At 35.2% G+C, this 27615-nt stretch overlaps 2 protein-coding genes across 11 annotated transcripts in view; one reads left to right on the plus strand and one right to left on the minus strand.

Annotated features, from left to right (window-relative positions):
* Window positions 1-27615, plus strand: part of Sec61a2 (SEC61 translocon subunit alpha 2) — a 32822-nt gene that overhangs the window by 3855 nt on the left and 1352 nt on the right. Inside the window, exons 3-11 of one of the 9 annotated variants that reach the window (XM_005320272.4) lie at window positions 466-531; window positions 8398-8476; window positions 15023-15154; window positions 15287-15396; window positions 20387-20540; window positions 21477-21637; window positions 21944-22141; window positions 24718-24909; window positions 25580-25656. In XM_005320272.4, the coding sequence (XP_005320329.1) occupies window positions 466-531; window positions 8398-8476; window positions 15023-15154; window positions 15287-15396; window positions 20387-20540; window positions 21477-21637; window positions 21944-22141; window positions 24718-24909; window positions 25580-25656 (1169 nt within the window). Of the gene's footprint in view, window positions 1-465; window positions 532-8397; window positions 8477-15022; window positions 15155-15286; window positions 15397-18231; window positions 18373-19562; window positions 19694-20386; window positions 20541-21476; window positions 21638-21943; window positions 22142-24717; window positions 24910-25579; window positions 25657-27615 lie in introns of those variants that run through there. The other 8 variants (XM_040277781.2, XR_013426679.1, XR_013426682.1 and 5 more) reach the window with 8 other exon arrangements.
* Window positions 19027-27615, minus strand: part of Nudt5 (nudix hydrolase 5) — a 32903-nt gene continuing 24314 nt past the window's right edge. For both annotated transcript variants that reach the window (XR_013426685.1, XM_078023249.1), the window contains exon 9: window positions 19027-27577. Coding sequence is in view for 1 of the 2 variants with exons in the window: in XM_078023249.1 (XP_077879375.1) it covers window positions 27573-27577 (5 nt within the window). In the remaining variant the exon portion in view is untranslated. The remainder of the gene's footprint in view (window positions 27578-27615) is intronic.

Here is a 27615-nt window from a genome sequence, read left to right on the forward strand (position 1 = left end):
TGTTTTAATGATTTGAGATAGTAAAAATAGTCATTCCAGCTGTATTTAAGACATCCCAAGAAACCCTAGCTTTTTTCAGTTTTTAGAATATTCTAAGACTACCTATTTAATATTATAAAGCTGTAAAGCATCATACGTAGTCCTAGGTGTGCATGGCACAGTGTTAACTGAAGTCTATACGTTTGCAGCCTGTGTTTTGCTTTGCCACCTTTTCAGTTTCATTTTCCATGGTACAGTGCATGTGAAAACTGCTTATATTTAATTCTTTTTGAAAAGTAAATAACAGTGTTTGAGAAGTTTAACTGTTTATTTTACCTGCAACAAACTAGGGTGAAAGGGACATTTAAACAGTAAATAATAAAAACATGTCATGGCATGGAATGTTGATTGTGCTTTAAAAGGATTTTTATTTTAAATTTGGTATTCTTGGCTTGGATTGATCATTCTTTGGTTTTTGTTGTACAGATCCAGTTTAGAGAGAAGGTATTATGGACTGCTATAACTCTCTTCATTTTCTTAGTATGTTGTCAGGTATGTAACCAATCATAATATTAAATGAGTGTCTGTACTGTTGTTCTAAGGTCTTGATTAGGTTTGAGAAACATGTTTTAGTTAAAATAATAAATATACTGAATTATATTAAGCATTGTTATTCCTTTTTATCTGAATTCTTCTTATTGTTGTTACTTGTTTGTATATGGTGCTGGGGATTAAATCCAGGCCTCAAGAGTGCTACAGAAATTCTGTACCACTGAGCTATTCCTGCAGCCCTAACCTGAATGATTTTGATTATGAAAGTGGTGATATTTCTTTCTTAGACAAGGTCTCCTTATGTGGCCCAGGCTGGCTTGTGATTCTCCTGCCTGAGTCTCCTAGGAGTAACAGGATTATAGACTGTGCCATCACACATCTGGCCTGAAATTGATTGTCTTGTTCTGACTATTTTTTGGTTTACTTGTGAGTTTGAACAATTTTTCTTTTTCTTTTTTTTTTGTTTTTGTTTTCAGATCATGGTTTTTGCCCATTTTTTTTTAAAGACACTTTTTTCCTTATTGATTTGGATACCTTTTTGTATGTAAAAGTAACATATTGTAATATTTTTCCAGTTTACTTTTTTCATGTTGTGAATAGCATATATTAATTTAAATATTTCATTAAAACAGATTTTTAGAACCTTGGTATATCTACTGTTTAAAAATTAATAAGGGTCCGGGATTGTGGCTCAGAGATACGGTACTTGCGTACCATGTATGAGACACTGGGTTTGATCTTCAGCACCACATAAAAATAAAATAAATATATATAAAAATAAATATTAAAAAAATTAATAAACCTCAGATTGGACTTGCAGCTCAGTGGTAAGATGCTTTCGAAGCATGAAGCCCTGGGTTCAATCCCTAACACAACCAAAAAAGAAAAAGAAAGTAGGGTAAATCCAATGATGATACTTCTTTTTTTCCCTCTGCTATACTGGGGGTCCAACCAGGGCCTCCACATACTGGGCAAGAGTCTACCAGAGAACAATACCCACAGCCCTTGTTTATTTTTTATAGTACTAGGGATTAAACCTGGGGTGCTTTACCACTGAGCCACACCCAGTTTTTTTTTTTTTTTTTTTAAATAAACAAAATAGTAAGACAGGGTCTCACTAAGTTGCTGAGGGTGGTCTTGAACTTGCAATCCTGCCGCAGCCCACCCAATGGCTAGAATAACAGGTGTGTACCATATTGCCTGACTATATTTTCATATTCTTAGCAATGACTTTTGGAGAACAGAAGGTTTTAGTTTTGATGAAATTCAGTTTATTTTTTTTTCTTTGTTGTTTTGTTTTGTGGTGCTGAGGATTAAACCCAGGACTAAGCATGTACTTTACCACTGAACTATGCTGCAGTCTTATCTTTTTCTTTGGTCGTTCCTGATTTTGATTTCATAACTAATAACTTTTTACATATTTAAGGTCATGTATAATTTTTCATGTATTCTTCTAAATATTTTAGTTTCAGCTTGTGTCTGTTTCAAATTGATAGTTGGGTTTGGCACGAGATAGGAGTCTATTCTTTTTACATGGATATCCATTTCTGGAAAAATTTGTTGAAAAATACCCACATTGAATTATGTTGGCATTTTTGTTGAAAATAAAGTCATCACATAGCATGGTTCTTTTTCTCTACTCTCTTGCATTCCTCATTAGGTCTGTCATTAATACTAAACCACAGTTTGTTTTAGTTGGCTTTTTTGCTGCTGTGACTAAATGACCCAACCAGCACAACTATATTTGAGAGCTCATGGTTTCAGAGGTCTTCATCCATAGTAAGCTGGCTCCATTCCTTGGGGCTTAAGGCAAGGCTGAACATCATGTCTAGGGAGTGTGGTGGAAGGAAGCAGCTCACATCATGATCAGGAAGCACAGAGAAAAAGAGAAGACTTCACTCACTAGATACAAATATATACCCAAAGCCATGTCCCAATTCTCGCCTTCTGCAGCCACACCCTACCACTTAAGTTACCACTGAGTTAAACCCTGTCAAGGGATTAAATCACCGATTGGGTTGCTGGGGATGTGGCTCAAGCCGTAGAGCGCTCGCCTGGCATGCGTGCGGCCCGGGTTCGATCCTCAGCACCACATACCAACAAAGATGTTGTGTCCACCGAGAACTAAAAAATAAATATTAAAAATTCTCTCTCTCTCTCTCTCTCCTCTCTCACTGTCTCTTAAAAAAAAAAAAGACTCTTACAACTCAATCATTTCTTTTTTTTTTTTTTAGAGAGAGTGAGAGAGGAGAGACAGAGAGAGAGAGAATTTTTTTTGTTTTAATATTTATTTTTTAGTTCTCGGCGGACACAACATCTTTGTTGGTATGTAGTGCTGAGGATCGAACCTGGGCGGCACGCATGCCAGGCGAGCGCACTACCGCTTGAGCCACATCCCCAGCCCTCAATCATTTCTCCTTGAAACCTTGTATTGTCTTGCACGTGAGCTGTTGGGGGACACCTCATATCCAAACCATAACACTGTTTTAATTACTATAATTTCATAGGAAGTCTTGTAATCAGTTTGTAAAAGTTCCCCAACCAATTTCAAAATTGTTTTGGCTATTCTGGGTCCCTCATATCTTCATATACCTTTTTTTGGGGGTTGGGTAGCAGGGATTGAATTTAGGGACACTCGACCACTCAGCCACAATCCCAGCCCTATTTTGTATTTTATTTAGAGACAAGGTCTCACTGAATTGCTTAGTGCCTTGTTTTTGTTAAGGCTGGCTTTGAACTTGAGGTCCTCCTGCCTCAGCATCCTGAGCCACAGGGATTACAAGCATGTGCCACCATGCCTGGCTTTCATATATGTTTTTTAAATTAGCTTTTCATTTTCTACAAGAAAGCCTGCTGGGATTATGATTTGTATTGCTTTGAGTTTATAGGTTAATTTAAGAGAATTATCATCTTGATACTGAATCTGATTATTCAGAGGTCAACAGACTTATCTGTAAAATCCCAGAGAGCAAATGTTTTGGACTTTGCAGCCATAATCCAAGAACCCAGGAAGAAAAAAAAAAAAAAAAGGAAAAAGTAACACTTCTCACTGGAAAAGAATGACGTTAGCACCATCGTGCATTCCTGTAATCACAGAAATACAGGAGACTGAGGCAGGGAGATTGTAAATTCAAGGCCAGCCTGGGCAATTTAGTGAGATCGTGTCTCAAAGAGAACTGGAAATGTAGCTTCAGTGGTAGAGCACCCTTGGTTCAATCTGCAGTACTCAAGACATTTTTCAGGACGGTTCTTTGTAATTAATTTATACATTTTTTATTACTTTATTTTTTTGTGTTTACATAGTTGCTAAGATGTTTCTTTTTGTCTAATGCTTAGACAGATCTGCCTAGTGTGGGTGATTTCTTAATTTTCTTTCCAGTGAATCTCAAACAGCCTCAAGCTAGTTTTCTCTAGCTTGAGGAAGTGATGGGAAATGAGTTAAGCTAAGTGCATTAAATTCTACCAGGACTCTGCTTTCTTCTTAAATTTTTCTTAACTATCTTGAATGGATTCTCATCACCTGAGCTGAAAACTGTACTCCATTCCAGGCTCCAGGTAATTCCTGAGTTCTGGTTTAGGGCAGTCCTATAATCTTTAATTCTGTACTTCAGGATCAGCTACATTACTCATTTTTCTTTCATTCATTTTTTTTTCCAGCAGCTATTTCTGCTTCCTCTTAACCAAAGGAGGGAACAAGATAAGGATATCTGTATAGTTGGAATGTTGGTGGGAATTCAGAGGATTCTTTTAACTTCCCAGTGTGATGGTTAGGCATACCTTTGTACTGAGTGCTCAGATGTCTGGTGTTTTCTCCTCATTATCACCAGTCCTTCAGATTTATAATCCTTTTTCTTGTTTGGATCCTGTCCAGATCCTTTTTTGCTTTTTTGTTTCTCTTAGTTTTCTTTTATTCCTGTTATAACTTTAACTGTTTTTTAAAATGTGCTTTGTTATGTGCCAGAGGAGGAAAATTCTGTAATGTGATTGCAACTTTCCATCTTAACACAGACCTATCTTATTTGGTTTTCAGTTCCTAGTACCTTTGAAAATCCCTAATGCTAATTTTTAATTTTTTTCACTTGATCAATTCATGTTTTCATTAGAGCATGGACTGCTTTGTTTCTCTAAAATAGTATACTGTATTTTACCAAGTTTGTTATTAGACAAAATAAATGTAACAGTTTAATTGAGCATTAAAGGAATCATGTATCTGGCTGGCTTCACTCAATAGTGGAAAGAGGTATAGAGAGCTCTGCTTCAGAGGCATGGGTAGTGAGCTCTTACAGGTTGAACATGGAAGTAAAGAAATTATTTGATTGGCTATGGCTAGCTGTTTCTCTTATTTCTGTATGGTCCAGTGGGTGGTCTCTATAGAACCACTGACTGTTTGACTATGATTCCAAAATTAATCATAAGGAATGCGTTTAAATTCCGTTTCATTTTGCCTTCCTGAAGTTCCCAGTATGGAAACACCCCTGGCTAATTGGCCTCCTGCTTATATTTTTTTTTAACAAATTGAAACTGATTATGTATGATTACAGTGGAAAGTTTGGAACTCTTCAGCTATGACATATTAATAGAAAATAGCTCTGTATTCTGCCCAACTGTTTTACATGATCCTGTAGCTTTGGAATTTATGGGGAAATAAAATTAGAACCAAATTTAATAATCCTAGTGACTACAGAAAAGATGGAAGACCATTGCTTAGGGGAAATTGGTTGACTTTTTCTTGTTCAGTTTCCCACAAAGCAGTTAACCATGGAGGTAATGGGTGCCTATTAAGGAATAAAATTGGACCAACTAACTTCTTTACTATTTAGCATATACTTTGATATAGACTGTCCTTATTCCTTATCCCTCACCTTAACTGAAAAGTTTTCTACAGCTACAGGGTATACATGAAATATCCATGCTTCACACTTCACTCACTTTGTTACCTAGATAATAAATTTGAACAGTAAAAAAGTCTAGTTTGTTTAAAATCGCTGGAACTGTGTGTAGTGGTACATGCCTATATTCCCATCTACCCAGGAGGTTGAGGATCACTTGAGGTCATGAGTTTGAGGCTAGTAACATAGCAACATCCTGAGTCAATAAATAAATAAGCAAATAAAATAAAATTACTGGTAGCATCTTTTGAAACTTTTTAAAAGATCAAGTTTCATATAGAGAACTTTTTGAAATTAGCAATGTATTTTTCTTTGTCTGATCTTCTTGTGGATGAGAAGGGATATGACTAAAGGCTGTATTCTAAACATGAGTCAAATGATAGGAAGCAATCTATAGTTCAGGTATTTTGTTTTGTCCTGATTAAAAATTAATAAGTATCATAGAATATTTTGATAATTGCTAAAAAGAATAAGGAAGAAAAAGTCAATATAATCCTACTGGCTAGAGATGATCACTATTTGAATAAGGAAGAAAAAGTCAATATAATCCTACTAGCTAGAGATAATCACTATTTAAGTTTTTAAAAGATACTTCTAGTTTTATTTTCTATATGTTTTTTGTAGTGTTCAACTTTTTTTGTTTTGTTTTGTTTTGGTGGCCCATATGGAGAGTGTTCAACTTTTTAATTTATACAGTTTAAAAAAATTTTATTATTTGTTGATGGACTTTTATTTGTTATTTGTTTATATGTGGTGCTGAGAATTGAACCCAGTGCCTCACATATGCTAGGCAATCGATCTACCACTGAGCCACAACCCCAGCCCTAATTTATATGGTTTGAATCTTTGTTTTTTCTTGTTTAGTTTTGCATTGCTGGGACTTGAAACCAGTTCTGGCATATGCTGAGCAATACCTTCTACCACTGAGCTACATCCCCAGCCCCTGTACTTTTGTTTTTGTAACAGAGTTTCTTAACAGTGGCACTTCTGAATTTTAGGCAGGATAATTGCTGTCAGGGGACGGCTTTCCTGTGTAGTGTAGAATTCTTGGCAACATTGCCGGCCTCTACCCACAGATGCTGTTATTATCACCTCTACCAAGTTATGACAACCAAAGATGTCTCCCGACATTGCTAAATATCTCCTGGAAGGCAAGAGTAAACTAGTTTGAGAACTTTTTTTTTAGTTCCAGGGATTGAGCCCAGGGGCGCTTAACCATTGAATCATATTCTCAGTCCTTTAAAAAAATATTTTATTTGGAGACAGAGTCTCACCGAGTTACTTATGGCCTCACTAAGTTGCTGAGGCTTGCTTTGAACTCACAATCCTCTTGCCTCAGCCTCCTGAGCTGTTGGGATTACAGTTGTGTGCCACTGTGCCTGGTTTGAGAGCTGTTTTATATGTACTGTTGTAAGTTCTTCCTCGCGTTATTATAATTTATAGCGAATATGTAATATTCCACTGTGTATGTAATATTCTACTATATATGTAATCTTCAGTTTTATAACTATGAATGCGATCTTGATTGATTAGTATATAACTTTGTAAAATTATTCTATGACTAGGCAGATATCATATCCTATAATCTGATGAGAGTAATTCTGTTCTTTTTTTTTTTAATATTTATTTTTTAGTTTTTGGCAGACACAACATCTTTGTTTGTGTGTGGTGCTGAGGATCGAACCCGGGCCACACGCACGCCAGGCGAGCGCGCTACTGCTTGAGCCACATCCTCAGCCCTAATTCTGTTCTTTTTGTACTAGGGATTAAACTCAGGGGCACTTGACTACTGAGCCACATCCCTATCCCTATTTTGTATTTTATTTAGAAACAGGGTCTCACTGTATTGCTTAGCACCTTGCCATTGCTGAAGCTGGCTTTGAACTCGGGATCCTCCTGTCTCAGCCTCCTGAGTCTCTTGAGATTACAGGCATGTGCCACCGTGCCCCGCTGAGAGTATTTCTTTCTTTCTTTTTTTTTTTCCTTATTTATTTATTTATTTTAAAAGGGAAACTGAAGCTGAAGACATGCAAATTTAAATAGTGTTTTTTTTTTTTTTTTTTAATAGAGAATTGTTTTTTAATATTTAGTTTTAGTTTTCGGCGGACACAACATCTTTGTTTGTATGTGGTGCTGAGGATCGAACCCGGGCCCCACGCATGCCAGGCAAGCACGCTACCGCTTGAGCCACATCCCCAGCCCCTCATATTTATTTTTTAATTATAAGTAGACACAATATTTTATTTTAATATGGTGCTGAGGATCGAACCTAGTGCCTCATGCATGCTAGGCGAGTGTTTCACCTCTGAGCCACAACCCCAGCCCTGAGAGTAACAAAAAATATAACAAATTTTACCATTGTAGCCACTTTTAGTGTGTAGTTTAATAGTATTAAGTATATTTGTATTGTTGCACATTGTCAGTATTGGCAGGTGTGTTTACTAGTGAAATGCACCCAACTAATAATTTTGACTATTTTAAGAATCTTACCCTTAAAATATGCTTGTTTTGTTACAGAACATAAGAGTCATCTTTTTTATAGATGCATTGCTGCCAGGCATGATAGCCAATGCCTATAATCTCAACTACTTGGGAGGCAGAAGCATGAGGGTTATAAGTTCTAGGCCAGCTTCACAATTTAGCAAGACCTTTTCTACCTAAAAAGAACTGGGGATGTAGCTCAGTGATAAAGTACTTGTCTAGTAAGTGTGAGGCCCTGGTTCAATCTCCAGCACCACAAATAAAGTATCGCAAATATTAAATGAATGCATTATAAATGAAATGCAAAGTTAATTTATATAATACATTTAAAAATTTGTTTTTTGATATTGATGAACCTTTATTTTATTCACTTATTCATATGTGGTGCTGAGAATTGAACCCAGTGCTTCACACATGCTAGGCAAGCACTCTGCAACTGAGCCACAACCCTAGCCCTACAATACATTTTCATAAAATATTTTGTGCAATATTTTAGATACCACTGTTTGGAATCATGTCATCAGATTCTGCAGATCCTTTCTACTGGATGAGAGTTATTCTTGCATCCAATAGAGGTACGTAGTTCTTTTCTTTTTAATCACTAGATTACTAGTGACATCAAATAGTTATATACACATGCATTAACAATTATTTTTCAATGTTTTCAGGGAGGGAGAGGTTATGAGAACAGAAATTCATGGCCTAGGAGAAGAAACCAACATGTAAATAGTGACACTACCATGTATTTATTGTAATAAGAGAGAAATTTGTCTTTGGATTTTTCACAGACTAGAAACCTCTGATCTGCAGTGTCAGAGAGGAGATAATGCATTTGAATTGGAGTTTAGTCTTTAGAACAGTAAGAGAAAGTCTGAGCTAAAGCCCACAAGTATAAGACAGCATGATATAATCTGGGAAGTGGTGAGTGGCGGATGCTGGTCAGTGAGGCTAATGAGGTAGGGCCTGGATCATGAGATTTCTTACATTTCAGGAATAATGATTGCCTGTATTTTTCTTTCTTTCTTTTTTTTTTTGCCTTTTATTTTTATTTATTTATTTTTAGAGAGAGAGAGAGAATTATTTATTTATTTATTTTAGTTTTCGGCAGACACAACATCTTTGTTTGTATGTGGTGCTGAGGATCGAACCCGGGCTTCAGGCATGCCAGGCGAGCACGCTACCGCTTGAGCCACATCCCCAGCCCCCCGTATTTTTCTTTTAAAGCACTTGTTTAAGTAGCCGGTATGTGTGTTTCAGAATATAAAATTAATATTGTTTTTTAAATAATACTAATAATTAATAATTATTTATTATTATTATAGTACTGGGGATTGAACCTGGGGCACTCTATTACTGAACTATATATCCTCAATCCTTTTTATTTTTTAATTTTAAGATAGGGCCTCACTAAGTTGCCCAAACTGGCCTCAAACTTGTGATCCTCCTGTCTTAGCTTCTTGAGTCACTGGGATTATAAACATGTGTCACCACACCTAGCCACCATACCTTGCACTATATTTTTGTTTAATTATGGAGTACTGGAAATTTTGCCCGTGGTCCTGTGCATCTTAGGTGAGCACTCTATCATTTTGTTATATCCCCAGCCTTTTAAAAATTTTGAGACAGGCTCTTGCTAAGTTGCCACAACTGACCTCAAACTTGGAATCCTCCTGTCTCAACCTCCTGAGTAGCTGGGATGACAGGTGTATGCCATTGTGCCTGGCTTAAATCTACTGACATTTATATACAGATTTATATGAAGCTAAAGATGAAAGTTGCACTTGTGAATGAGAGCTTGTGGGAAGTTGATAGGTTGGTGAATGTTAACCCAGACTTCTTTGTGTATTCCTTCATATATATAAATGTATATATGCTTCAAGTAAAAAATATGATACACTGTTTATAATGTTTTTACTCGCTTTATTTAATATCTCAGATGAGAGACTTCATTCAGTGGCCATGTACTATCCCATTATAAGGATAGGCTATGATTTATTTAATTACTTATTCAGTAATTATTTATTGAGTTTTTACTATGTACCAAGCTTTGTGCTAGATGCTGAGAATAGAGAGTGAACAAGATGGTGTCCCAGTTGTCAGAGTTTATATTTTCTATTTGAGGTTCTAGATTCTACATGAAGCATATTGGGTGGGGACAGATGCTCTAGGATGGTAACATTTGGACAGAGACCTGCAGTAAGTGAGAGAAAAATCCATGTGAATACTTGGGAGGAACACTCCAGGGAAGAACAAGTGCATAGGCTGTGAGGTGAGAGTTTGCTTGGTGTGTTCGAAGAACATTGAGGGGTCAGCATAACTTAAAAAGAAAGGTGGAGAAAGAATGGTAGGACAGGATGTTGCAGATGTGTTTTGAGAATCAGATCATGAAGGGCTTGGAGAATAGTAGAGAGTGTGTTTTATGTGTTATAGGAAACGTTTGGGTCTCTCATCATGCATTTAGTTTATTCTTCCTTCAGTTTTATAAGATAAACAGTGCTACAGTGAAGGTTGTATTGTATGTTTCTGTAACTTTATTTATTTGTTTTCAGTGTAGGGGATCTAAATCAAGGCCTCATGCATGCTAGGCAAGTGTTCTACTACTGAGCTATGCTGCTAGTTCTGTAATTTTTTGTTTGTTTTGATACTGGGGATTGAACCCAAGGGTATTGAACCACAGAGCTACATTCAGCCCTTTTACTTTTTATTTTGAGACAAGGTTTGTTTCTTCTTTTTCTTTCTTTCTTTTTTTTTTTTAATATTTATTTTTTAGTTTTTGGCAGACACAACATCTTTGTTTGTATGTGGTGCTGAGGATCGAACCTGGGCTGCACTCATGCCAGGCGAGCGCGCTACCGCTTGAGCCACATCCATAGCTCCCTCTTTTTTTTTTTAATATTTATTTTTTGTAGTTGAACACAATAACTTCTATTTATTTAGTTATTTTTATGTGGTGCTGAGGATCCAACCCAGGGTCTTGCACATGTGAGGCGAGCCATAACCCCAGCCCCGAGACAGGGTTTCTTAGAGCCTTGCTAAGTTGCTGAGGCTGGCTTTGAACTTGTGATCCTCCTGCCTCAGCCTCCCGAGCTGTTGGGATTATAGGTGTGCACCACCATGCCCAACATACCTGTAATGTTTTAATAGAATTAATTTCTAGAAAGTTAAACTGTTTGGTCACAAGATACGTATGCTTAAGTTATCACTAGATAAATTTTCATCCAGGAGGTTGGGACTGGGGATGTAGCTCAGTGGCAGAGTATTTTTTTACATTGTGTGAGGCTCTGGGTTCATTCCTTGGTACCACCACACCCCTGACACACACAAAGGTTATATTATTTTATACTCTTTATCAACAATATATGATAATTACCAATTCTCTTTTAGCAGTGGATATTATTAAGAGTCTTAGTCTGTCAATCAGGTGAAAATTGTCATCAATTGTTTATATATTGGTGAGCTTGAAATTTATTTTTGAATATTTGTATTTCTTCAGTGACTGAAATTTTCAGTAGTGTTTAAATTTTTTTTTTGTTATAAATAATAGCAAATTACTGACTAGTTTAAACACCACAAATGGCGTTTATTGAAAGGATATGATTCTTTATTGAAATCCAAAAAGGTAAACTACTAAGCCAGGGCATCTTTTAGACCTCAGCAGCAGGGACTTGAAAGGACTTGAAAGCCTTTTCCTCATGATTCAATTTCAGATTGTTTCCTGACTTTTTTTTTTTTTTTTTTAGTTTTAGATGGACATGATACTTTTATTTTATTTATTTATTTTTATGTCATGCTGAGGATCGAACTCAGTGCCTCACACATGCTAGGCAAGTACTCTACCACCTGAGCTACAACTCCAGCCCAGCTTTCTGATTCTTTATTTCCTAGTTCAGAATATCAAATTACCAGTATTTATGGGAGGCTTGAATAGCTTCGAGTAGTGTTTCAGGGTTAGTACAAGAACAGTACAGGTTTCCTGCTGGGGTTTTGCTCCTACATTGTCAGTGTTTTCCTGAGAAAGCATCCTCGAGAGCAGCCATATTAGGTATCTGCTATTTTCCTTTCCTTTTTTTTTTTTTTAACTGAGAATTGAACCCAGGAGTGCTTTACCACTGAAGTACATCTCCAAAACTTTTTATTTTTTAATTTGAGACAGGGTCTCACTAAGTTGCTTAGGGCTTCACTAAATTTTTGAGGCTGGTCTTGAACTTGTGATCCTCCTGCCTCAGTCTCCTGAGTGGGATTGCACTGTACTCGGTATCCATTTTTAAAAAAAAATTGGTTTGTTCACTTTTTAATTGATTTGTTACAGCACTTTGCATGTTAGAGATAGAAACTCAATGTCATATTTGTGTTTGAATATTTATCTTTTTGGGAGGGGGCACCAGGGATTGAACTCAGGATGTCTTGACCCCTGAGCCACATCCCCAGCCCTATTTTGTATTTTATTTGGAGACAGGGTCTCACTGAGTTGCTTAGTGTCTTGAAGTTGCTGAGGCTGGCTTTGAACTCCCAATCCTCCTGCCTCAGTTTCCAGAACCACTGGGATTATAGGCATGTGCCACCACACCTGGCTTGAATATTTTTCTTTTAACTATGTGACTGCTGCATGGAGGTCTTCATAGTTGTATTTAATCATAGCTTCCATCTTTTTCTTTCTCTCTCTCTCTCTCTTTTTTTTTTTTTGGTGATGCTGGGAATAGAACCTAGGGCCTTACACAGTTTAGGCAGTGCTCTACCACTGAACTGCATCCCCAGCCCTTTCCACCTTTTTCGATATGGTTTCTAGGATTTTTTGTTCTGGTTAACATTCTGTATTATGAGCATACTTACTTGTATTTCCTTCTGGTTCTTTTGTTGTTTATCTTTTGTTAAGTTTTCCATATATCCAGCATTTATTTTGATATAGGTAATGAATCTAGGTTTAATTGTCAGTAAATGACCGATCATTTGCCCAGGTGTTTTTATCTTTCTTTTCTCTTCTAATTTAAAGTGCCATATTTCTTGTGTGAGATTTTCATAAAAGCTTGATTTGATCTCTTTCTAGGATAGACTATCTATAAATTTATATATAAATTTTGGTGATTCGACTTGAATAACTGTCTCTTTCTCTAAGCCTTTAACAATAAAAAGTCTTTATCTTTGTTGGGGTAGCTGATAAGACATCAAGAATTCTCCCCTAAAATACATTTAATTAAAAAATCTTCTTTCAATAGATTTTTTTTTTATATTAGAGGATACTTTTTGGCATTTATAAAAGCCAGGATTTAAGAGAGTGATGTGACAGAGTGGCCCATGAAAGCCTAAGTTGTGAACATGTGAATTACTTATTCTGCATATCTCCCTGCACAGTTAGCATATTTAGTTTTATTAATTTTCACTATAAATGCAATACATATTTTTTGTAAAGAAAAGATTCAGAAGTGTAAGAGGGAAAATCATTCATAATCCCACTGAGATGAAGAGCAACAATAAATGTCTAAATGACTAGATTAAAATAATAAGTTAATTTACCACTTAAAATGCACTCTAATGTACTTAACTATTTTCTATTTTTTTTCTAACCACTATTATATCATGAGCATTATTTATGTCACTAAATATTCTGCATGGTTTAGGTTACTTCCTAGGTAATTTTAAATTTTACCTTAGAAGAGTTACAAAATATTCTTCAGTATCATCTTTTATTAACTTGGTATGTAATTTTTGGGCTTGTTAGGCAGTTTTTGTTTTGCATTTATAAAAAAAGCTTTAAGTTTTAAAAGTATCTACTTACCCATCTCACTCCAGTAAGATTGGCAGCCACTATGAAGTCAAACAACAACAAGTGCTGGCGAGGATGTGGAGAAAAGGGTACACTTGTACATTGCTGGTGGGACTGCAAATTGGTACGGCCAGTTTGGAAAGCAGTATGGAGATTCCTAGGAAAGCTGGGAATGGAACCACCATTTGACCCTGCTATTGCCCTTCTCGGACTATTCCCTGAAGACCTTAAAAGAGCATGCTACAGGGATACTGCCACATCAATGTTCATAGCAGCACAATTCACAATAGCTAGACTGTGGAACCAACCCAGATGCCCTTCAATAGATGAATGGATTAAAAAAAATGTGGCATTTATACACCATGGAATATTACGCAGCACTAAAAAATGACAAAACCATGGAATTTGCAGGGAAATGGATGGCACTAGAGCAGATTATGCTTAGTGAAGCTAGCCAATCCCTAAAAAACAAATACCAAATGTCTTCTTTGATATAATGAGAACAACTATGAACAGAGCAGGGAGGAAGAGCAGGAAGAAAAGATTAACATTAAACAGAGAGATGAGATGGGAGGGAAAGGGAGAGAAAAGGGAAATTGCATGGAAATGAAGGGAGACCCTCATTGCTATACAAAATTACATATAAGAGGTTGTGAGGGGAATGGGAAAATAAACAAGGAGAGAAATGAATTACAGTAGATGGGGTAGAGAGAGAAGATGTGAGGGAAGGGGAGGGGGGATAGTAGGGGACAGGAAAGGTAGCAGAGTACAATAATTACTAATAGGGTATTATGTAAAATTGTGGATGTGTAACCGACGTGATTCTGCAATCTGCATTTGGGGTAAAATTGGGAGTTCATAACCCACTTCAATCTAATGTATGAAATATGATATGTCAAGAGCTTTGTAATGTTGTGAACAACCAATAAAAAAAAATAAATATATATAATGCTAAAAAAAATAAAAAATAAAAATAACTACTTGGACAGAAATCTTAGGGATTTTTTGTTTTTAAATTTGAGTTTCTTTTTTCTTAATTGGTAGCGATGACCACACTTTTACCACTTAACTATGGTCCTGGCCTTGGAAGATTTCTTTTTAAAAAGGATTTCTTTAACATTTTAAATTTAGAATTTATAGAAATAAACATTCTTTTTATACTTATAGTAATTTTTTAATCCAATGCAGTGTTGTGTTAATAAATGAGAGGTTTTTTTTTTTAGTAATTAATGTTTAATGAGTGAAAATTTGCTTGCCAGCACTTAAATATGTGTCCCTAGAAATGCCATTTAGGACTTGGTGGTTTCTAAATTAATCTGTGTTGTATACAGTAAAAATTGTTTACTCTTTTCCCTTACAGGAACTTTAATGGAGTTGGGTATCTCCCCAATTGTAACATCTGGTTTGATTATGCAGTTGTTAGCTGGAGCCAAAATCATTGAAGTGGGAGATACACCCAAAGATAGAGCTCTATTCAATGGAGCCCAGAAACGTGAGCATTAATACAATTAAAGAGCCTTTTCCAAATTTGGGAATGATTGTGGCAAAGATATTTTCTGTAATCTTTTTTTTTTTTTTGTCTTTGGTTGTAAGCCTGTAATCCTTTTCCCCCAATTTTTGTCAGTATTTGGTATGATCATTACCATTGGGCAAGCCATTGTGTATGTCATGACCGGAATGTACGGAGACCCTGCGGAAATGGGTGCTGGGATCTGTCTCCTTATCATTATTCAGGTAAGAAATCTTACATTTTCATATGCAGAAAATAAGGCAGTTTAATTCCTTTTTTTCTTTTCTAACAATTCTTTAGTAATTGTTATATTCATGTCCTTTTACATTGTTTTATTTTATTATAATATTTTGATTTCTGAAGTGATGTGTATAAATTGGGAGATGTAAAAATTAAAATTTATTCTAACAACCTTAGAGTTGTACAATATTTTAAAGAACTATCGATCACCTGAATTACATTGATCCTGAGATATACATTTTTCACATTTGATGTCTCTACAATCAGGATGTTTTCCTATAGTTAATAGTGGCTTGTAATTGCTCTCAGCCAGGTGGCAGTCACAGAAGTTGTCACTGCAGTGCATGAGGGTCTGCTTGGATATAGTTGCTCAGATTGTCATTACATCAGTTGGTTATGTGCACTGTTGATATAATAAGTGTTCAGGTTAAATTGCTGTCTGAAGTGTCTTAAATATTTTGTAATTTATTGTTAAAAACAATTTTGTATATAGAAAGGCACAGAAAAAACAAGATAGATGCTAAAAGTTTAAAATACCTATTTTTAATAAGAATATGAAGATTCTTTGTTATAAGATATTGTACCATAGATTAATTGGCAGTATTGTCTTTGTTGGCACACAAAATAATGGTGTTTAAAATAACAATTTCTTATTCTTATACATTTATTTATTTATTGGCAGTTTCTTAATGTTAATGAAATACTATAAATACACACATACCTATATTATATGAGTTTTTTTTTAAAAGGACAATTTTAAATGGAATTTTTAAAAAGCCAATATAATTATCAATGTACTAAGTACCCTAAAGTTTGGGATGTAAAATTTAGAAGATATTTCTCTGTTGAACAATGTTTAAGAGCCACTTGGAGAAATTACCCAAGAGTAGATTGTACTTAAATTACAGAATAGTATTGTGTTTTGAAAAGAAGTTTGCTTAAGTTATTTAATAGTGAGTAGTATCGTGTCCTGGTTTCTTGGAAATGTATCATCCTGGCCACTCTATGAAATTAGAATATAGAAAATTTTTTCTTAGGATTCAAAAGATTGAGCTGAGAAATAAATTTTAAAATAGCCCCAAATACCATTTGGTGTTTGTGTGTCTGTGTGTGTGTTATATATGGAGAAGTAGGACTATCCCCAGACTGGCATGGTTGAGTGTTCTTTTTTTAATGAGAAACCTTACATAGGGAGCAAATCATAATAAGTAAGATTGTTTTAGTGAGCATGATTCAGAACAAGGAGTTAAATTGTTTAAATATTTATTGGCGGGGCTGGGGATGCGGCTCAAGCGGTAGCCTGGCATGCGTGCGGCCCGGGTTCGATCCTCAGCACTACATACCAACAAAGATGTTGTGTCTGCCAACTAAAAAATAAATATTCTCTCTCTCTCTCTCTCTCTCTCTCTCTCTCTCTCTCTCTCTCTCTCTCTCTCTCTCTCCCCTCTCTCACTCTCTCTTAAAAAAATAAATATTTATTGGCATCATTGACAATAGAGATAGCTTTTCATTTTCTTTTTCTTTTTATTTATTTATTTTATTGTTGGTTGTTCAAAACATTACATAGTTCTTGATATATCATATTTCACACTTTGATTCAAGTGGGTTATGAACTCCCATTTTTACCCCGTAAACAGATTGCAGAATCACATCAGTTACACTTCCACTGATTTACATATTGCCATACTCTGTTGTATTCTGCTGCCTTTCCTATCCTCTGAGATAGCTTTTCTAATGAGATAGAACTATTTGAACTTTTGATGAGGTCAAGAATTTTTAATGGATTATTGGGTTTTCGGTAGCTTTCTAGCCCTGGTGTGTTCTCACTTGGTATAAGATACATTTTCTTAAAAAATAATATTTATTTCTCCATTTATCAATCACTTTTACATGACAAAATTGGAATAATAATTGGAATTGTAAGACAAAAATGAAATGGATGGGAAGAGAAGATACTCTGGTGACTGGCTTTTAATATACAGTGCTTAGGATCTTTTCATATACTGATGGCATTGTTGAGGATACTAATAGGCCATTTGTTGCCTTATTTTATAGTGCTGGGGATCAAACACAGGAACTCATACATGCTAGATGAGCCTTCAACCAATGAGCTACATGCATAGCCCATCTTTTTTTTTTTTTTGGTTCTGGAGAAAGAGCCTAGAGGGGCTCTACAGCTGAGCTATAACTCCTGCCCTTTATGTTTTTTATTTTGAGACAGCGTTTTGCTAAGTTGCTCAGAGCCTTTCTAAATTTCTAAGGCTAGCCTCGAAATGCAGTCTTCCTGCCTCAGCCTCTGAGTTTCTGGTGACCCTAGTTTAAGATAACCCTGGTTTTTTTGGTGGGGGGAGGAGGATTATATATACCCAGGATCTAGGGCCTCAAGAATGCTAAGCATATATTCTATCATTGAACCATACCCTCAGCCCAAAAGAACCCTGATTAAAACAAACAACAAATAACAATAACAAAACATTGAGAACTGGCATCTAGTTCTCAGAATATTATGCATTATTTCTCTAGTACCTTCCTAAGGATATATTTGGAATCCTAAGTGACCTTAGGTGAACAACTCTGGGTTAGTTAGATAAGGATTGACCTTTTATAGAGTCAACTATGGATTTAAATTTATATAAAACGGAGTTACACTATTTTGATATTTATTTTCAGTATTCACAAATATAAAAATTGTTATATTTTAAAAATGAAACGTGTATATGTACTAATTTCTTCAAGTAAATTCTGGTGTACAAATGTTTGTGTTATGGTTAACTCTTCTAGTATTAATGTACAAAGAAATATGTCATGTTTGATTATAGGTGGGCAGTGACACATTTGTGTCTTTTCAAGGCATTGCTAACATTGAAAATATGTGGATACACTGAAGAGCTATGATTGGACATCAGTGTTTTCACCTAGAAACATAGGTTTTGAAAACTGCTTGCATGCTTTTATGGAAGGTATTTCTCATCTTAATTTGTCTTGTCTTATTCACATGGCCAGTGTTTTTCTATTAATGGGTTTTGAAATCTAAGTAGTGGGACTTGATTAAGATCTTTAAAACACAAGTATAAAATATCAATGTGCATGGCATATAGTAAAGGTAAGTATATTTTGTATGAAGTGGTGTGTGTGTGTGTCTAGTTTGGAAATGTGAAGTGGTACTTTTACACTCACTCCAGATGTTCATAATGTACATAGATGTACATTCTACATGTAAATGCAGCTACTCTTCTATTTTTACAGTGCTAGTTATGGAGATACTGCTGTTTCTTCCTGATTTGGTTCCTTTTTCAAAGGCATGCATGATTTTTAGCTTCTTTAATCTTATTCCCTTAATTATAAAAACCATTTCTCAGATTTCTTCATCATTTCATTTTCCCACTAGAAATACTTGAGTCTGATTTTCACAGGATATTGATGAACTACTCTGTAGTCTGACTGACACTATTCCAACACAGGGGATCTGGAGAATTACAGTTATTCCAGAGCTGCCCTGTGACTTGGGACAGGTCGTTTATCAGAGCACATGATAATGCAGTCTGGTTGCTTGACAGTTTGTGGACAGCTGGTATTCCCTGTGTGGAAATGGGTTTCTGTATCTGTGCTTGAAGTCTTCACTCGTTACATAATTGCTGTCAAAGCAAAATCTAGTACTAACTCCTCACTTCTTTCTTATTTTGTCAAAATGTCAAACTTGGTTTTCAAACAGTATAGGTGATCTCTCATAGAAGTTTTGAGAATTGTACCCTTTTCCAGTTAATTGAAAGTTAAATTAAAAGATCTTAGGTAGAAAAGTTAGGCTTTGTACAACCCCTGAAATAGGAGTTAAGGAAAAAACAACATTGTATAAGGTAAGCATGCTTAAATCATGTACTGTAGTGAGTTTGATCTCTCTTCTGACAGGTGATCTTAGATAAAGTGAGTAGATAATGAGAAGAGTGGCTTCAGAGCTGGGAGGAATTGAAGTGACTTCCTCACTTCTGTAGGAGGTTCTCTTTATAGTGTCAGTGGTAGATCACTTGTCTAGCATGTGTGAGACTTTGGATTAGATGCCCACCACTGCCAAAAAAAAAAAAAAAAAAAAAAGGAGGGGTGACCTGTATGAAATTGGGGGCATAGAAGCATATTTTCTTCCCCTCTTGATTAGGTTATTCAAGTCGGGAAGGAGTCATATGACTGAGGAGGTCACTTGCAAGGCTATGGATTGTTTTTAATTGATGCATGCTTTTACAGAAATGTCTTCTCCAAGAAGAAAGTTAAGAATGTTCAATATCACAAAATTAAAGTTAGTATGCTTTCATTTTTTAAAAAAATTATGAGCTTAAGTACCTGGCAAATTTTTAACTGTCTTCAATTTACATCCAATCTTTGTCCCTCATAAGAATAGAATGTGTTTTTACATTGATTATAACCTGTGTATATAAATTAATGTGTGCTTTACTTTTTGACTTATTCTAGACATATGTAGTACTTATAATATGTAAAATATTATATACATATTACTTTTTGAGAAGTATCAACATAGTCCTCATACTTATTCTTAAATGGAAACTGTAAAATTGCATCTTGGTATTATTCTATAATTCTTTCAGCCTTTTACTTACTTGGGGGTATTTGGGATGTTTTTAGTTTCTTGCTGTCAAATTCTATATAGCTGTGATCATATTTGTTCTAGTGTGCTTTTTCAAATAGGCCCTGGTTAAACATTGTAAGAGAAACTATTCAGATATTATAAATATACTTTAAAAGTTGAAATGTCTGCTTTATAATGTAACAATATTTCTGATCCTCTGATTTTCAGAATTGGCTTTGACTAAAACTAAAGCAGGTCAAAAACTCCCAATAGTGATACTGCAACAATTAGGTTTGATAATTGAAAATGCCAGTACTTTGAAATAGTCCATGGTGTTCATCTCCCTTCTTTCTTGAGTTTATTCTTGCTTCCGCTTACATGCATTTCTTTCCCCACAGTTGTTTGTTGCTGGTTTGATTGTGCTGCTGTTAGATGAGCTGCTACAGAAGGGTTACGGCTTGGGGTCTGGTATTTCCCTCTTTATTGCCACCAACATCTGTGAAACCATTGTCTGGAAGGCCTTTAGTCCCACTACCATTAACACTGGCAGAGGTACATTGCACAGTGACTGCAACTGCACGAGTTTTGCTGGATATGTGCTGGACATGAGTCCATAATGTAGCAATACATGCCTGTAGCCATTCTGGTTTGCTGCCCAAGGAGACAACAAATGCTATTTGTTCAAAACTTGATAAGCAGAGATGTGTAGAGTCTGCAATAGTACTTCACAAAGAATGATAACTATGTATTAGCCTCTGCTCATTTAAAATTTCAGTGATTGCAAACAGATCTTAAAAATGTTGTTTGTTGATCTTAATCCATTGCTGCAGAAGTCACTTGTCTGACTGACTGCAGTATTCCTAAAGGGATGAAAAATGGGTCAGGATTTCTGAAACGAAAAGACTGTCTCATACTGTATCTTCAGGGAGCACTTATACTTTTGCTTTTCCTCTAATTGGCTTTGTAATAGCTTCTAAGTTTTGAAAGATTCCATTCTGTTTTTCTCCTTTACCCTTCTCTATTTTTCTCAGTTGTCATCCTGTCTAACTGATTAACATCAAACTCTGATGCCAGCCTTAAGAAAATATCAATGATGGTTTATTAATGTTACATTAAATGTAAAAGTGAGCTTGATAGAGTCACCCTATATCCTTTGATTCTGACATTTCTATTCTGCTTTGCTACTTTTCTATTTTTCCTAAAAATATTCCTTTCCTTTCCCTAAAGTATAAAGGGGAGGCAAATCTTTATGAATGAAATATTTTCTTTCGTAGAATCCTTTTTTGGATATTTTCATAAAGAGTAGTCTCTTGAGAAAACTTCAGATTTATACAAAAAGATAGATTTGCCTCAGTGACCTAAATGTGTTTAGAATCTGCTTTGTAAAGCAAAAATGGTGAATTCCTTTGGAGTTTCAGGTTTTTGTTTTGACCTTTGAGACAGTTTTGGAAAAGACCTGTACAGTTTGTTTCTGTCTTGATTTCTCAGGTACTGAGTTTGAGGGTGCAGTCATAGCTCTGTTTCATTTGTTGGCAACCAGGACAGACAAAGTCCGAGCTTTAAGGGAAGCTTTTTACCGGCAGAACTTGCCCAATCTTATGAACCTCATTGCTACAGTTTTCGTGTTTGCTGTTGTAATATATTTTCAGGTAAGTAAAATCTTTTCACTGAAGTAAATGGGATGTGAATTCTTATTTTGCTCTTAAAGAATACCATTTGAAATGATGGTGTCTAACCTGCCAGTGTTTCAAGATGTAAGTTAAGCAAATAATTCTATTCTTTACCCTCTAGTCTGAAGCTGTAAAATATTGGTGTATATGAAATAGAAGAAAAAGTTGGTGTAAGAAAAGGGGAGCTTTTTGGTTTGCATTATCTTTTTATGCTCCCTTCTATTACTTGTGTTCTTTTCTTGATATGTACAGTTCTTTTTACTTACTCTTCATTTCATTTTTTAGGGATTTCGTGTTGACTTGCCAATTAAGTCGGCCCGGTATCGAGGACAGTACAGTAGCTATCCTATCAAGCTCTTCTACACCTCGAACATTCCCATTATTCTTCAGTCTGCTCTGGTTTCAAATCTGTATGTTATTTCCCAGATGCTGTCTGTTCGATTTAGTGGCAACTTTTTAGTAAATTTACTAGGACAGTGGGCTGTGAGTATTTCATTTACTTATATTAAGTATTATAATTTAATACAATTTTCATGGTTCTATTTTTAACTGAATGAGATAGACATTAAAGCAGTTGCTATAACATTTTCAGATTAATTTGCCTATAACAGTTTATTTATCTAGAATTGGTAAGTGTTGTAAAACTAAGATGGATCAAGTATTTTTTACTATTTACTTTCTAGGAAGCATTTTCATATTAGTCTGAAATCACAATTGCTTTCATGAAAAGTGATTTCTTGTTTTGTAGTCTTATTCCTATATTGTCTGTAGCAGTTTTTGTTTTAAGAGAGAGAGAGAGAGAATTTTTTAATATTTATTTTTTAGTTCTCGGCGGACACTACATCTTTGTTTGTATGTGGTGCTGAGGATCGAACCCGGGCCGCACCCATGCCAGGCGAGCACATTACCGCTTAAGCCACATCTCCAGCCCCTGTAGCAGTTTTTTTTTGTTAAAATTTGCAGATAACATATGGGATACTAGAATCATTCTTTCCTATTTTCCCTCTATTTTTATGGCCTGAATGGCAGTAAACTAGCTTGTGATTAAGTGGGCTGGAAATCAGCATGTAATTAACAAAACTAACAAGAATTAAAAAAAGAATCCATTAAATTCTGACTTTTCTTTTATAGATCCTCTTTATAATAACTTCTTCTAAAGCAGCCCAGCCATGTTGCTTTTGAGGTGTGAGTTTCTACTAGTGGTGAAATTTTGATTTGTTTAAACTTCTATCATCTGACAAAGGAATATTTTCCTTCTTAAAATTATAAAATTTAAAACAAAAACAAAAAACAAACAAACAAAAAAATACAGTCCTTGGGCTGGGGCTGTAGCTTAGTGGTAGAGTGCTTGCCTGGTCCTCAGCATCACATAAAAATAAATAAAAGTATTGTGTCCATCTACAACTAAAAATACTTAAAAACAAAACCCAAAAAGCCTTAACTTCTTATATTCTTTTGTGGAGTATATAATTCTAAGATTCGAATTCTGCTAAAATCAGTATTTTTAAATACTCATTCTTGGAATATGGTGCTATTATTCTGAGTATTTATTTTAATATGCTGTCTTTTGCACATAACTTGAGGTAACATCCTTCTGCTTTTACTGAAAGTAATTTAAAAAACTTAAAGTTAGCAGAAAAGACAGTTAATTTAGAATGTTAATTGGAGAGAATAGGATTTCTTTTATTCATAATACTCCTTTTCATTTAACAGAAATTTAATTACATTTTGTATTCTGGCAATTATAACTAGGAGAAGGGGATGAAGACGAGAAGGAGGAGGATGTAGTCCCTCCCTTATTCGTCCAGCAATAGTTATTACCATGATAGGAATTTCATAGCAATAAATGTCCTGAGGAGTTGGCTCTGTATAGATAGTGTTGTGATTTTGAGTAAGATTCTTTTTAATGGGAGAATTATTGGTAAATTGAATTGGCCTGAAAACAGTGCTTTCGATCTAGGATTTGTGATTCTAGAGCACAGTAAATAATTTTCTGAAAATTTTAAATTCAGGAACCAGATTTTTTAATCATTACAAACCCAAATTGTTTTCCTACCCTTCTGACCTAAGATGTCAATATGAGAAAATACATGCTATTCCCATTTTTATTACTGTAAAAACCCCCATTATTATAAATATTTATGAAAATATTATTTCTTTTCAACATTTAAAAAAAATTTTATTCCTTTGTTTGGTACTGGGGATTGAACTCAGGTCCTCACATGTACTAGGCAAGTACTCTACCAGTGAGATATATCCGCAGACCCTGAAAAGACTATTTCTTATAATAACAAAACATATGAAGTTTAGGCAATGAACTGTTTTTTGTCAATATTTTGATTGTATTATTAATACTTGTAATAATCATTAAAGACCTTTAGTTGGATACTCTTAACATAATTTAGAAAATTTGAGGTTCTTAATGTAAGAGATTGTGATCATATTCCTATATTCAGAAAGAGGTTTTGAAAAAAAAGATTTTGTAGGATATAATTATAAATTTACAAAAAATTACACTTCTATTAATATATTTAAAATGCATGGTACATCATCGATGCTATACAATTTTAAAAGAGTGAAGTAATAGATGCAAAACTTAACTCCTGGGCTGGGGTTGTGGCTCAGTGGTAGAGCTCTTGCCTAGCCTGTGTGAGGCACTGGGTTCGATCCTCAGCTCCACATAAAAATAAATAAACAAAAGTTTAAAAAAAAAAAAACTAAAATAAAACAAAATAAAACTTAACTCCTGTAGTTATACAGAATCATTGGCTCTAGGCACTTTAAACTTAAAACACTATAATAATATCTGAGAAATTTGAAATTCATAAAAATGTATTCCAACCTGTTATAACCCCAGCTATACAGGAGGCTTATGAGCTCACTCGAGCCCAGGAGTTTGGGACCAATCTGGGCAACATCTCAAATGTCAGAGGGTGAAGCTCATTGGTAGAGTACTTGGAATATATCAGGCCATTGGCTCTGTCCCTACCACTAAAAAAGAAGAAAACATTCTTGATCAGTCAGGTTGGACATGTGTCCTTTTTATTCTTGTTCTGTAGGATGTCAGTGGGGGAGGACCTGCTCGTTCTTACCCTGTCGGCGGCCTCTGTTACTATCTTTCTCCTCCTGAGTCCATGGGTGCCATATTTGAGGACCCTGTCCATGTGGTGGTTTATATCATTTTCATGTTGGGATCCTGTGCATTCTTTTCTAAGACATGGATAGAAGTGTCTGGTTCCTCAGCCAAAGATGTAAGTATTTGGTTTATTTGAAATAATTATTTTATTTTTTTAGGTGTGAAACCAGTAATAGACATACTCTTACTTTTGTAATTTATACTTATGTTTTGTTCATACATTCTGTAATGAGGCAATATTATCCCCAACAGGCAAGAAATCGGTTCCTGCAAGGTGAAAAATCCTTAATATAATGTTTTTTCTTCCTCCAAAACTCAACCCTACCTAACAAAATCTTTTCCTTAGTAAATTCAGTTTCTCTTTAGGGAGGTGATAATGAGAAAAATAAAAGGTTGAGAAACATTGGTTTAGGGTATGATTAACATGTAGTTGGCAGCATTGAGGCCTTAGTTCTTTTCAGGTTTTATAGTTATGATACAAATCTAACTTCAAGGTTCTTGCATTATACTTTTTAGTGTGTGGAAAGCACTTCACACAGAAATGATAGCAAACAGTGAGCTGTTAAGACTTTGGACATAGTGGTGCACAACTATAATTCCAGCTACTCAGAATGCTGAGGCATGAGGATCCCAAGTTTGAGGTTAGCCTGGGCAGGGAGGCCCTGTCTCAAAATAAAATTTTAAAGGGCTGAGGACATAGTTCAGTGATACAATGCCTCTGGGTTTAATACCTAGTATGAGAAAAAGAAGTTTGATTTTGAAAAAAATTCTTTTTTTTCTTGCAGGTAGCTAAACAGCTAAAAGAACAGCAAATGGTAATGAGGGGTCACAGAGATACCTCTATGGTTCATGAGCTTAACAGGTAAGCAAGCCTACTAGAGTCAGTCCTTCATAGGAGTGGGTGCATTTCAGTCTTTCATCACTAATTGTTATCACTTTATCTGTTCAAATGCTTATCAAAAAGTAGACTCCTCTACATCACACAAGAGAACACAAATTTAATGCAAAACTTAAATTGTTCTCCATATTAAAACTGACCCCTAAACAAAGAATTTTAATTGAAATTATGATCAGTCCAGTGTGAAAATGATATTCATTGTTGGCTGGCTGGACATAAAATCTCCAGGGGCCTTTTATAAAGTACTACTGTCCCACCTTCAGAAATAGTGATTTGTTTTGTTTTGTTAACGGGTGTTTGTTAACAGATTTATTGGACAGTAATTCACATAATGTGTGATGTACTTATTTGAAGTATAGGGTTTTTAATTTAGAACAATATTACAATCTAATTTTTCATCCCTCAACTGTTATTCTTCATTCACTAACCCACTAGTCTTCATACTGACCCCACCCTCACTCCCTTCACCCCTTGCAACTACTTTTCACTTTCTATCTCTATAGATTTATCTATTTTGTACATTCTGTATAATTTTTCATATAAATATGTACTCTTGTGGATGACTTCTTTCACTTTGCCTGTTCATCCATGCTGTAGTATGTATCATTACTTTATTCTTTTTTTCTTGAATAATATTCCATTGTATGACTTTTTTACATTGTTTATCCATTCATTGGCTGATAGAAATTTGGGTTGTTTCCACTTTCTGTCCATTACGAATAATGGTGTTGCAAACATACTTGTATAGGTTTTGTGTGGATGTACATTTTCATTAGTCTACAAGGGGAAGTGTTGGGTCATATAGTAACTGGTTAATATACCGAGGAGCTTCTAAACTGCTTCCCAGAGTGGTTGCAACAGTCTCCAGCAGTGAATGAAGTTCCATATGCTGCATGTCTCACCAGCACTAGCTCTTAATGTTTTGAGTTTTGTTTTCCTAGTGTGTATGGAGAGGTTTCATTGTGGTTTTGATTTTCCATATGACCAGTGATGTTGCACATCTTTTCAAGTGTTTATTGGCTATTTATGCTGTTTGTTCTTTGAAGAAATATTTGTTCAGATCCCTTGCTCATTTTTAATTGGGTTGTCTTTTTGTTAGTTTTAAGAATTGGGTTTGGATTTTTATTTTTTTAATACAATTATCAGATATGACTTTCAAATATTTTCTTCCATTCTGTTGGTTATTTTTTCACTTTCTCTTTTTGATACAGTGGGTTAAATCCAGAGCTGATTTACCCGAGTTATGACTCCAGTCCTTTTAAATTTTGAGACAGGGTCTCACTACATTGCTATGACTGGCCTTGAACTTTCAATCCTCCTGCCTCAGCGTTCATGTCACAGGAGTGAGCCACCATGCCTGGCTTTTCACTTTCTTGATGATGATCTTTGATGCACAAGTTTTTAATTTTGATGAAACCCAAGTTTATTTTGTTTTTGATGCTTTTGGTGTAGTAACTAAAAAAGCATTGCCAAACTCAAGTTGTATTCCTGTTTTCTCCAAGAAGTTTCAGCTTCTCTGTGTAGGTCTGCGATGAACTTTTGAGTTAATTTTGTGTTGTGTGATGGGTGTCCAGTTACTCCAGCACGACTTGTCGAAAAGGCACTAGTGTTTTCACGTGAACTTTTTAATTGTTTCAGCACACTCTGGTGGAGTGCTGTGATGATCCTCTAGCTTCAGGAACTGCCATCATTTTGCCATTCTGTTTTTCATTTCCTATATCCCCCAGATCCTCCCACCCTTATTTTAAATAAAAACCCATTGTTTAAAAACATTTTTCCTCATAATTCCAATGTCAACTAAGGTTGAATCACTGTTGAAGAGGATCTTCAAAATTTTGTTCAATCTGTTGACATGTAGAAAGCATTTTGAAATTCACTTTTCACTCTATGAAGGAAAGTAAAGGTTACTTGTTTAAAAATTAA

The sequence above is a fragment of the Ictidomys tridecemlineatus genome, chromosome 10, assembly GCF_052094955.1.
Source record: "Ictidomys tridecemlineatus isolate mIctTri1 chromosome 10, mIctTri1.hap1, whole genome shotgun sequence".
Classification (NCBI taxonomy): Eukaryota; Metazoa; Chordata; class Mammalia; order Rodentia; family Sciuridae; genus Ictidomys; species Ictidomys tridecemlineatus.